Source organism: Labeo rohita, chromosome 3, assembly GCF_022985175.1.
Source record: "Labeo rohita strain BAU-BD-2019 chromosome 3, IGBB_LRoh.1.0, whole genome shotgun sequence".
Taxonomy (NCBI): domain Eukaryota; kingdom Metazoa; phylum Chordata; class Actinopteri; order Cypriniformes; family Cyprinidae; genus Labeo; species Labeo rohita.
This window is the reverse complement of record NC_066871.1, coordinates 2,852,261-2,865,639: the sequence shown is the minus strand read 5'-3', so window position 1 is coordinate 2,865,639 and position 13,379 is coordinate 2,852,261. Positions and strand designations below refer to the sequence as shown.

Genomic DNA, 13,379 nt, shown 5'->3' with positions numbered 1-13,379 from the left:
GTGAACAAATGTAAAGTTTTTGTCTTTTTTTTAGCTTACTATGAGAATTAATATTTTAAAGTCATAATAATAGGATCACCTCTAAAATTTGAATTTATAACAGAGAACAGTACAGAGTGTAGTAGGCCCATAGAAAATAAAAAGGGTTTGATCATGCTATGTGCAAAATATATAATGGGCTATATAGTGACACCTACAGGTAATATATAGACATAAGGCAGCGGTTCTCAACCTTTTTTGGGCCAGCGCCCCCCCTACCCATTATCCAGGCCCCTCACCGCCCCCCCATCAAATAAATCATAGTCTAATTGTCCTCACTGAATATTAAAGTTGATTATTATTATTTTGTGTTTATAATGAGGACTGATATTGTATTTACAGTAATTCAAATGTATGGAGTCATTATGATTTTTAGGAAATTACTTTATTTCAAGGATGCATTGAATTGATCAAAAAACACAGTGAAGTACTTTTTAACAGTAAATGTAATAACATTAATTTACAGAGTTTTTAAGCATGTTGGTGGTTTCATTGCTATAGCTTCAGTGTTGTTGAGATGCAGATATATCTTGTTGCCCCAAATTTAAAAAGACTAATAAAAATGACATAGTGGACATTGTTATTTTGGTGAGTAAATCCCACATTTACACAAAAACCTTACTTTACTATATTTCATAGATTTTGTGAGAATATTTCAAAGTTTACTTAAAAAAAACTAGTACAACCCTAATTCTAGAAAAGTTGGGACATTTTGTAAAATGATAAAATCTGTAATTTGTTCATTCTATTTTACTTTTATTTAATTGACAAAAGTACAAAGAAAAGATTTCAAAAGTTTTCACTGACGAACTTAAATGTATTTTGTAAATATAAACATTTATTTCTAAAATATTTATTTATTGATTGATTTGAAGTATGCATCCCACTCCAAAAAAGTTGGGACAGAGGCAAAATAAAAGTCAAAAGGTTATAGAATAACCAAATAAACTGCTTTGAAACACATCAAGCAGGTGAATTGGTAATAGGTGAGGGTGTCATGTTTGGCTATAAATGGAGCTTCTCAGTCTTCGCAAGCAAAGCTGGATCATGGCTCAAAATGTGTTTATATTAACAAAATAAAACTAAGTTGGCCAGTGAAAACATTGGATTTTCTTTGTACTTAAGTCAGTTAAATATAGGCTAAAGAGAACAAATGACATATTATTAATTTTATGGCATTTCACAAAATGCCCCAACTTTTAATTGGGGTTGTAGAAAGATGGGAAACATATGCTCCTCATTTTCAAAATAGTTGCTATTTTAGTGCTGTCCTGATTTATATATTTGTTATAGTCAATTAAATTTCAAATCTTGTTTTTTTTGTTTGTTTTTTTGTTTTGTTTTGTTTTTGTTTTTTTGTCAGTGTGTTGTGTCAGCTATAATAATAATAAGAAATGTTTCTTAAGCAACCATCAGCATAATTTCTGAAAGATCATGTGACTCTGAAAGCTGTAGTAATATACTGTAGCTTAGCATGAGAAGAGAACACATTTTAAAATCTATTCAAATAGAAAGTTTTTTTTTTTTTTTAAATGGTAGATTTACTGTTTTTACTGTAGGCTGTTTTTTAAACAAACAAACGCAACCTTTTTTATGAACCTATTAACAAATCATACTGACCTTTTTTAATGGTAGTGTATATTATAGGCTATTTATAGGTGTATATTATAGGCTATATATTTATAATATATAAGCCTGCTTTGAAAGCATGTATCTTAACCCCCAAAACAGCTCATACATAATTTTATTTATTTTTTTAATGTCATTGAATGGCACATGACATTCATCACATTGTTGATTTATCATTTTAAGTATCATTATCATTAGAAGCAAAAAAGGAGCAAAAAAGCCACGTGGATATAAATTAGGCTATATTTGTGAGCTTTGAATAAACTCTTTAGAAATTTGGTATTCAAACTAACTGCAGCCAGTCAGCAAACAAAAAGTATTAATATTAATTTTTCTAAACAAGAAAAAACATCTCTTGCTACATCGTGTCTGAATGCTTGCTATTGTTTTGACGCAGCAGCTGCGCTACAGAAAGTCAAGCAAACACTAGTGAAGTCGTTGCTAAGGAAATGATACACCGTCAGGTCTAGGAGCGGGAGTATTTTTGTAAACTAGCAGCGAACGTCACTACTACACTGATGTGTGTTAAAGCACATAGATCCCGTTATAATCAGTCGTTCAGTAACAGCCGAGCGCGAGCGCTACAATAAACGGATTCCACGCGCCTGCGCTACCGACAAGTTGAACAATAGATATAGAAAGTACGTTTTTTTAATGTATCCAGTGTAGAGACAGCGTTAGGATGTGGCAGACCATTTTCTTTTGCAAGTTTCAGCTCATACATCTTTGGTGTAAACTCGTCTTGACCAAACGCCCCTCAGGAACAGCTCAACGCCCCCCTTCCAAAAATATTACTTCCAGCGCCCCCCGATGCTGTCCGACCGCCCCCGTTGAGAAACACTAACATAAGGACTGACATCTACTTTACAGGATCCTGTACTGTCGGAAGTTGCTGTGGAAGTGAACGGCACGTACATTTCTGTCCAGTCCAACTTGTTACATAGCTTATTTTGATATTTTAATGGTAACACTACTTTACTTTTCTTTTTCATAACAGATGTGTTCTAACTACTTGTGTGTTTTGCTTAAGTTCAAAAGCCGCTTGACGTGTACATTGAGTTTTATTAAATGTAAGTTACATTTATGTGTACGTATACTTTAGTAGGTTGCCACATTTTTATATCTAGTAAGGCATTTACCGTGTGTTCTCCTAACAACCTAATTGCGACGCATACATGTGCTCAACCCACTGTTACTTTGTCCGCTTCAGTGATTCTCGGCGGCAGCGTAACAGCTCGTCAATTCATGTTCGTGCAAAAGATGAGACGGACCAAGTTGCCGATGCATGCCGTTTTTACTCTTTTTCGTGTTGTCAGATTCACAGTGCAAACAGCTCCCGGGTGGACTGACTTGAGTGAACATAAAGCAAAACAGAATACGAACATTTTTTTCCCGTTTTCACCTGCACAGCACATGTCACTGGACTACATTACATACAATGCATCTCGCTTTGGACTACAACTCCCATAAATAGCCGTCTTAAAGCGGCAACTCCTATTTCCTCTCTCCCGCAACACCATCGTACCCGTATACTGCCGGATTTTTTGGGAATGATGTTCAACGAATTAATTTCGCGAATCGGTCAATTTGAAAAACGAATTACTATAGAACTCACAAACTTAAACTGCAGTTATTAACAGACAAAATTCAGTTTGGTTTCGGTTTCGATTTGGTTGCATTCAGTCCACGGAAAACCCGAAATGGAACAGTGTTTCTTTTTCAAAGAGGTCTTGTTTACCCGAGTTGTGAATGAGTTGTAGTGTGTATATATCATGGCGATTTCTTTAATACTAGGGAAGCTCAGCTTATATATAATATCACAAAATTAATGTTCAAAAAGTTTGTATTCATTTTATTGACTAAAAAGACTTGAAATAGTCTTTAAAGAAGTCTCAGAATGCTCATCAAGGCTGCATTTATTTGATTAAAAATATAGTAAAAAAACAGTAATATTGCAAAATTTACAATATAAAATAATTTTTTTTATTTTAACATGCTTTGAAAATAGAATTTATTCCTGTGATGAAAAGCTGAATTTTATCAGCTGTTACTCCAGTCTTAAGTGTCACATGAGGAGCAGAAATCATTCTGGGCTGGATTTATTATTAGAATGATCAATGTTGATGATCAACAGGGTCTGTCAAAATTTTTTGAACATCTCCTTTTTTTTTTCAGCGATTTTTTCATGAATAAGTTTAAAAGCTACAGTGTTTATTCAAAATATAAATATTTTATAAAAATGTAAATTATTTTTTATTAACTTTTAAGAAACTTTTAATTTTTAACTTAACATTTCCTTGGTGAATAAAATTATTAATTTTTAAAGTTAAAATTGACAGGGCATAAAAAGACAAATGAAACAATAAAAATGTACTGACCCCAAACTTTTGAACGGTAGTATATATATATATAGAGAGAGAGAGAGAGAGAGGAGAATGTATATTAATAAAAATAATAAATGTGAAATAAAAGTTTGAAATATTGTATATTGTTATGCTAATGTGCTTAAATTTATGTCTTCAGGTTTAAAATGCCTGCAGCATGGCGTCTGCACAGCAATCTGCTACTGAGTACCTCAGAAACGCCAGGAAAAACCTGGTGAATAATTTGAAAAACCTTCCTGTGATTATTGAAAATCTTTATCAGAAGAATGTTTTCAATGATCATGAGGTCGATGCTCTCAAAGCTGAGAAGACAGAGTTTGATAAAGTCAGAAGTATACTGGATTGGGTCATTAACAAAGGTGAAATGGCCAGTTATGAATTACTCAGGATTCTGGATGTCACTCAGAAGAGGACATTATCTTCTAATTTACGCTACTGGATCAGCTGTTTTCCCTTCAGATGGGAAGATACAGAGGCCAGTTATTCATTTGGTGAGTAGAAAAATGAAGAAAAAAAAAAATTGGTGAAATCAACACATTTTCAATAAAATGTTATGCTTTTGATGCCATTTTAGGTACAAGGCCCTGTCAAATCTACCAGACACAGCTCAAGATGAAAGCAAAATGTATCCTGAGGAACCAAAGGGAAGGATTTCGTAAATATCTGGATGACAAGGCACAAGGACAGTTTAGTTTTATACCACTTGTTTTGGAGACTGATTCTGTCATGAAAACGCAATTCAAAATAAAATTAAAAAACAAAAAATCCAAAAAACTACGACCCAAGAAGCTCAGAGCTTACATTCCTCATGAGGAACAAGCACTGTCACCTGAGGATCTCCTGAAATGGCAGGACAAGAACATCCTTATCATAGGCAAACCAGGAGTAGGAAAGACTACAGTTGTCCAGGAAATGTTGTGTTGCTGGGCAGAGAAGGATGGCAGAGAGTTGGACTACATGTTTTACTTTGATGAAAATGTTTTGGCCTTCAGTTCTAGTGCTGCCAATTTGAAATCTATTTTGTTTGATGTGTATTTAAAACCAATGGATAAAGACAGAAAAGATGTGTTTCAAGATATTGAGGAAAACTCTGAAAATGTTGTCATCGTGTTTGATGGTGTGATAGATTTGGAAGAAAATTCCATCTTATGGAAAATTATGAACCATGAGCTCCTGCCTGATGCCAAGATTGTGATCACATGCAGATCAGAGGTGGAGGATGATCCACTTTTCTCAGTTTGTCCAACACGGAAAGTGTATGTGCAAGGGTTCAGTGAAGAGTCTATCAACACTTACTACCAGAGTATGTTGGGTCATGATCCTGTTCTTCTAGATGTTATTTTGAAGAATCAAGAGCTGTTCAGTCTTAGTCATGTTCCATTGTATGCATTCATGATTGTAGACTTGATTAAGTTTAAAAATGACACTGTATGCAACCAACCACAAACAGTCACAGAGATGTACATCCACATTTTCCGTCTTGCTGTGAAGAAACATGGGCATAAAAAAAATAATCAAATAGATAGGTACCTGAAAAGATGAAAGATCAGGTTCATCCCTTGATGGAAAATGCATTCAATGCAACTATGCAGAAGTGCCTAACCCTTCCAGATATTAGCTGTGATGAGAAAAACATTTGTCATGCTTTTCTGAAAATTATCACAACAACAGACTCACCAACATCTGCAACAACATACTGTGCATTTCTCCACAACACAATGCAGGAATTTTTCTCAGCTTTGTGGCTTCTTGGACATCCAGAAGAAATTGAGAAAGTCCTACAGTGCTGTCAGACTGAGGAGCATAAACACATGAGACATGTTCTTCCTTTCTTATGTGGACTTCTGGGAGAACACAGCATCAAATTCCTCAAGTGTCTCTTCTCAGAGGATCAGATTAAGAAAACATCTGACTGGTTTATTGAGAAGTTTTTGGACACCTTTCTCCAGCCTCAGAGTGAAGAGTTTGATCTTCTCTATGTGTGTCAGTGCTTGTATGAGCTCCAGTCTCCTAAAGCCTGCTTAATGTTACTAAAGAAGATGGACCATCAGCTTGAAACAGAAGTGGATCTTGATCCTCATCAGTGTTGTGCTTTGTCTTACATTATCAGTCAGTCCAGAGATGAAGAGGTTTATCTGAATCTGGAGGACTGTAACGTGACTGATGTAGGAATGAACATGATGCTCAGCTGCTCACCAAACATCAGGTACTAGAAATCTGGATGGTTAACTAATCATCCAACATTATTATTTTTTTTTTAATAATTCTAGATGTAGTGTTTTAATTATGCCCCCTTTTTACAAGATGCAATATACGTCTAAAGGTCTTTCCATACTGAGAGCAAAGCGAATTGCAGACGAATGGTGCTTGCAGACGAATGGTACTTACACACTGAGCGCAAACCAATTGTTCATCTTCTGCTAATTCACGCCTGCACGCTAGGTGGCACGCACGTGGAAGAAAACGGACAGTGCTCTCCTCCAGATCACTTAATTAAGTGGAGAATTAATAGAAATTATATTGAGAACATGCGAGAATAACCATCTGTCTGATTTGTTGGACTGGTTGGGAAAAAACACTCGCTTTTTCGGTGTGCAAATGTTCGCGGTCTATGTCGAAGCAGCCATAGGAATCTGTTGTTTTACCCCAGTGCGATATTCGTTTCGCTTTTTCGCGCTCAGCGTGGAAAGGTCTTAAGGTGTCTCCAAAATCTGCATGTGAAGTGCATACATGCATCACGCTGTGATTGGTTCTGCGTATTTTGCTTATCTCAAATACACCTATTTACTCCCATGTGTATTTAATGATCAGCCTGTCTTTTTCATCTTGCACCACATGAACATAGGCAGGCCAGTCAGTTATGGTTACCTGGGGTGCTTTGTGTGTCTCCATTGCGTTTAGGTTGGTTCTGTGTACCCTATGTAGAAAAAAGTTGTTTGTTCTAAACCTCTAAGACTCAGCAACATATTATGGTAAAAAGATATGTAAAAATAAAAAAAGAGTTACTTGACACTTGAGTGATTTGATAGAGTTTTGTATTTTTTGTTTGTTTGACCACAATATTAAAGAAGTCCACTTCCAGAACAATAATTTACTCACCCCCTTGTCATCCAAGATGTTCATGTCTTTCTGTCTTCAGTCGTAAAGAAATTGTTTTTTGGGAAAAGCATTTCAGGATTTTTCTCCATATAATGGACTTCATTGGTGCTCTGATTTTGAACTTCCAAAATGCAGTTTAAATGTGGCTTCAAAGGGCTCTAAACGATCGCAGCCGAGCAGGCTTGTGCACAATTCAGAATTTCAGAATTGGCCGCCATTCAGTTCATGAGTTGGAATTTGAATTGAATTGACTCCGCCCCACAGGAAGTTGAATTTGAATTGGAGTTGGAATGACAGGAAGTGGAATTAAATTCATGGCAATTCAAAGACAGTCCACACAGTCATACAACAGAAAGAATGTGTTGAATCTCACATACAATTACATTAATTTTGTAATTTAATAGCATAATTTCATTACACATAACTAGTCACTCCTCAACCCAGCATACATTTTGTTCCAACATATAGATAATGATCAAATTCTATTTATTGAAATAAATTACTCCTTCAATGTTTGATTAGTTTTGTTCAAAATGTTATTTTCATTTCAAAGTTCATTTCCTGTTAATGTAATCTGTACAAGTAGTTCAAACTAATATAATTTATAGAATATGTAATGAAATCATATCTGACATATATTGTAAAGCTTCATTGTTAAACACTTCACTTATGTATATGAATTTCTTTGAATTTGTATTGAATTGCAATTCTGCTTCCTTTAATTCAAATTCGAATTGTAATTCTAGATCCTGTTTTTGACATCAATTCAAATTCAATTCAAATTCAAGAATTTAATTGGAATTTAGGAGTCATTCTCAATTCAATTCTGAATTGTGCACAAGCCTGCAGCCGAGAAAGAAGGGTCTTATCTAGTGAAACGATCTGTCATTTTTTTTGAAAAATAAAAATTTGTATAATTTTTAAGCACAAAAGCTTGTGTAGCACAGGCTCTAGGATGCGCGTTCATGACGCCACGTACTAGTGAATTACATCAAAATGTCATGCGGAACGTAGGCAGAACTATAGAGAAAAATCCTGAAATGCTTTCCTCAAAAACCATAATTTCTTCACGACTGAAGACAGAAAGAAATGAACATCTTGGATGACAAGGGGGTGAGTAAATTATTTGGGAGTTGTTGTTCTGGTAGTGGAGTTCTGCTAAAATGTTGATAGTTTTTGCAAAGACGTTACTGTTGCTATGTCCAACAAGCCTTGGTGTTCTGGCACCACACATCATGTTTTTTTTTTTTTTTGTTTTGTTTTTCAACACGGAGTAAAGACAAAAATGACAACGTAGCCACAAACAAGACAGAGTAGGTTAATTTAGGTCTCTGCTTTTAAATTTTGTAATTTTTAAAGAAATTCAAACAATAAATAGTTTTTTGGCTCTTTATGTGTCATGACAGATCACTTTGGTTTAGTTAGGGATCAGGAATGGTCCACGAGGCGGGATTCGATATCTGGCGCTGGCTACTCTTCTGTCTGGTTGGTTTGTTGGACAAAAATGGCAGATTCAGGGTTATGATTGGTCAGATCGCCTGTCAATCCAGCTTTCTGTGAAGGGTCAATTAGCATCCATTTCCCCCTATAAATGTATTAGCAAAAAAATAAGTAAAATCAAGGAAGTCAGTATGTGCTCTTATTTTTGATTTCTGTGTTGCAGGTTAAAGACTTGTAAAGAACCACTAAAGCAAATCACATTCTTTCTAGAGTTCTTCCATACAACAGAGTGCCGTTGCAGATTTTTTGATGTAAGACAACGATACAACTCAGAAAAATGCAGTGCTCTGCTGGATCTTTACTCACATGTGAAGGACTATGAGACTCAAACAGGCAGGAATTTTCTTCCAGCATTACAGTCAGTTTTCCAGTCAGTACCTGATGACTGGATCATAGATCTCTCACAGAGAAAGAGCTCCGTCCTCCTGGAAGTGCTGAAACTACAAACAGAGAAGAAACCAGTAGAGCTGAGAGGATGTTCAGAGGAAGAGACTGAAATGATGAGTTTCCTTCAGTGTCTGCCCTACATCTCACAGCTGAGGTACATGAGCTTAATTGATGATAAAAATGATTTCATTTACATATTTGTGAATTGGGGTATAATTTGGAAAAACATTCAAAAAAATTTTATGCAGTTTTGAATTCACATGTAGTCTATATGAGAAACTATGTTATCCCCACTGCCAAATGATTACCCCCTCTCATTGAAATTGCTACATGACTGCCTAATCCTAACCCCTCTCACACTCCTAACCATAAACCTACCAATACTAAGGGGGTAGTAAACACCGGAAAGCAAAGCATAGAGCTGTAATCATAACTGTGTACGAAAATGATTACAAGTGCTCGCTGTTTTACCACATTTAGTGTTAAGTTCTGTTGGAAACTGTAGTGATTTTAAGTCTTGTGAAAAAGTTCCCACAGGTATGTTTTCGTCATGAGATCAGATAGTCTCTTACATGCTCATAGTAGCATGTATGTGTGTCTAATGGCGGTAGCCCACAGTCCATACTTGCTCTGCAGCACCAGCAAGCAGATGTAATATACCTTATTTAAATGTTGCACTTCTGCAATGCTTGGTCTCATGAAACTGCAAAATCTGATTCATGTCTAATTGGATGCTTTGTCTTGAGTATCTACAGCATTTTGAGCTGAAAACAAAACATGCATTTTTAGTGACATTGTTACGTTACCTGTCTTGTGTATGGAGTTTTATTTCCTGTCTAGTGTGCCATAATGTAGTTTTGAGTTTAGTTTATACCTTTATCTTTGTTATATGTTGCAACTTGATCCTGCTCTACCTTGTCTCTGAGTTTGACCACGTTCCACACATCATGATCACAGCTATATAGTTCAGTGAAATCTGTTTGTTCACATTTCTTTTTTACAGATTATCTAATCTGAATGAAAATATTCAAAGCAGATTTCTTCTGAGTCTCTTCATTAAAGCAGCAGAGATTGAGACACAGACAGGAGAACAGATGCTGAAACTCTTAACATCAGTCTGCAAATACAGCTCTTTTTCTTATGGATGGACTGGCAGTATTGATCAGAGTGATTTTCTGCTGGATCTTTACTCACATGTGAAGAACTATGAGACTCAAACAGGCAGGAGTTTTCTTCCAGCATTACAGTCAGTTTTCCAGTCACCTGATGTCTGGATCATAGATCTCTCACAGAGAAAGAGCTCCGTCCTCCTGGAAGTGCTGAAACTACAAACAGAGAAGAAACCAGTAAAGCTGAGAGGATGTTCAGAGGAAGAGACTGAAATGATGAGTTTCCTTCAGTGTCTGCCCTACATCTCACAGCTGAGGTACCTCAACTTACATGCTTTTCATTGTTGATTTAACCCTCAGAGACCCAAACATTGATATTCATGCTGTTTTTTTCCACCATAAAACATGTTTTTATGACACCATTGATAATAAAAATGATTTCACTTACATATTTGGTAATTGGGGTATTGTTTTGGAACAGGAAACAACACACTGTTTATTATTACTTTACATTATTTAGACGTATATCTATAATTAGTTGGTGTGTCTCTGTTTATTTACATTTCTAATTTCCATTTGTTAACAGATTCTCTAATCTGAGTGAAAGTATTAAAAACAGATTTCTTCTGAGTCTCTTCATTAAGGGAGCAGAGATTGAGACACAGACAGGTGAGCAGATGCTGAAACTGTTTTAATTTTTGGTCAGCAACTACCAGCTATTTTGATTGGTGGATGGACTGGCAGAAATTGATCAGAGTAATTTCCTAACAAAATCTTTACTCACATAATGAAGGACTATGAGACTCAAACAGGCAGGAGTTTCCTTCCAGCATTACAGTCAGTTTTCCAGTTATGTACCTGATGTCTTGATCATAGATCTTTCACAGTTTTGGCTAAAAGAGCTCAGAAGTCCTCCTGGAAGTGCTGAAACTACAAACAAGAGAAGAAACCAGTAGAGCTGAGAGGATGTTCAGACTAAATAACTGAAATGATGAGTTTCCTTCAGTGTCTGCCCTACATCTCACAGCTGTTTGGTACCTCAACTTACATGCTTTTCATTGTTGATTTAACCCTCAGAGACCCAAACATTGATATTCATGCTGTTTTTTTTTTTCCACCACAAAACATGTTTTTATGACACCATTGATGATAAACATGATTTCACTTACATATTTGTTAATTGGGGTATTGTTTTGGAACAGGAAACAACACACTGTTTATTATTACTTTACATTATTTAGACGTATATCTATAATTAGTTGGTGTGTCTCTGTTTATTTACATTTCTAATTTCCATTTGTTAACAGATTCTCTAATCTGAGTGAAAGTATTAAAAACAGATTTCTTCTGAGTCTCTTCATTAAAGCAGCAGAGATTGAGACACAGACAGGTGAGCAGATGCTGAAACTGTTAACATCTGTCTGCAACTACAGCTCTTTTCATTATGGATGGACTGGCAGTGTTGATCAGAGTGATTTCCTGCTGGATCTTTACTCACATGTGAAGAACTATGAGACTCAAACAGGCAGGAGTTTCCTTCCAGCATTACAGTCAGTTTTCCAGTCACCTGATGTCTGGATCATAGATCTCTCACAGAGAAAGAGCTCCGTCCTCCTGGAAGTGCTGAAACTACAAACAAAGAAGAAACCAGTAAAGCTGAGAGGATGTTCAGAGGAAGAGAGTGAAATGATGAGTTTCCTTCAGTGTCTGCCCTACATCTCACAGCTGAGGTAAGACATTGTACAACATGTTGCTCAATATGTTTAAATCAGTAGGTCTCTGTGTTTTAAATGGATCATAAATAAATAAACTCAAACTTTCCCTGATCTTTTGAAAAGGAGGATATATGATGCATACAGTATATATACAGTATACATGATATATACAGTATAACTCAACAAAAAAGTAGAAGCTGGATTGTTTTTTTTTAAATAATAAACTGCCTCGTCTTTTTCAACAGGAAGAACAACAACAACTATAGTGGGTTTGAATTACAATGTGTCACTTTAGCAAATGTAGTCTTTTTCAAGCAAGATTCATATACATTTGGTCTTCAATATTTATGGTAGACAAACATTCATAAAGTTCAAGAAAAGCATGTGGGATAAAATAAATCTTCATTGTGTAACTTGATAATGTGGTTTTTCATTCTGTCTATAGCTGAGTTATGAAACCAATAGAAAACATTTCAGCACTTTTGATGTTAGTATGTGCATTTAATATATGTGGAGCTGTTTTGCAGAATTTTTGGTTTTGTACTGACCTTCGATATTTTGATTGGTCATAGAGAGGCTGGAAAATAGTCATGGCTTATATGGTTAACAAAATCTCAGCTAATATAATGTGGACCTAGTTAAAAAAAGTGAAATGTCATTAGTTTCTGTCCTTTTATATGCTGTAAATGTTGCTGTTATGTTTCTTCTTTTGAAAATAATCATTTTTGTATGCTGTATGTTTTGGCTAAACTCAAGGCTGCAGAAGCATGATTATAGGTTTGTTTGTTACATACTTTCAATCAATTTTATACAAATTATATTATAATATTTAAACATAAATACTAAACTAAATAACTTTTATTTATTGGTTACAATATTATAAATATTGTGATGTCCTAAATTAATTATCTGTTTGGTCCACCTTTTTTGCACATGTATTTCTTATTGCTATTGTTCTAATGCATGGCATACACAACATTTACACTACCGACTTCATTCACATCCAGTCACAGTTTGCATGTGATTTCACCAGCCTGCTTAAACATGAAACTTGGTGTATTACACAAAATTTCAATGTCCTCCTCAACCATATGGACTTTGGACGTGATACATTACATAGCACTGCAGTTAAGATGAACCACATCTTTTATAGAGTCTTTTCAAATGACTTTCACATGTACGATAGAGTTTTGTATGTGCTGTATGTTGTTACAAATTGACATATTTGTTTCTCTGTATTTTATCAGGTTTTGGTTAAGTAATAAAGACATGTGGATGTCTGCAATAAGATTCCTGCTGAGTCTCAGTGCTGCTGCAGTCAGAAATGACACAGTTACAGGAACAATATTCTCGACAATGCTGTCATTTGTGTGCAGTTATGAAACCTTCCCTTTTGATGAAGAGTGTGATGAATACAGTGCTAATGATCAGAGTGATTTCCTGCTGGATCTTTACTCACATGTGAAGGACTATGAGACTCGAACAGGCAGGAGTTTTCTTCCAGCATTACAGTCAGT

The 13,379-nt window shown here is 35.4% G+C and overlaps 1 protein-coding gene across 1 annotated transcript in view; it reads left to right on the top strand.

Annotated features, from left to right (window-relative positions):
* Positions 1–2,557: 2,557 nt before the first annotated feature.
* The window catches only part of si:ch211-108d22.2 (uncharacterized), a 28,665-nt gene continuing 17,843 nt past the window's right edge, over positions 2,558–13,379 (top strand). Inside the window, exons 1-6 of the mRNA XM_051106697.1 lie at positions 2,558–2,632; positions 4,192–4,543; positions 4,627–6,258; positions 8,815–9,192; positions 10,042–10,464; positions 11,455–11,877. Of these exons, the coding sequence (XP_050962654.1) occupies positions 5,591–6,258; positions 8,815–9,192; positions 10,042–10,464; positions 11,455–11,877 (1,892 nt within the window). The 5' untranslated portion in view covers positions 2,558–2,632; positions 4,192–4,543; positions 4,627–5,590. The remainder of the gene's footprint in view (positions 2,633–4,191; positions 4,544–4,626; positions 6,259–8,814; positions 9,193–10,041; positions 10,465–11,454; positions 11,878–13,379) is intronic.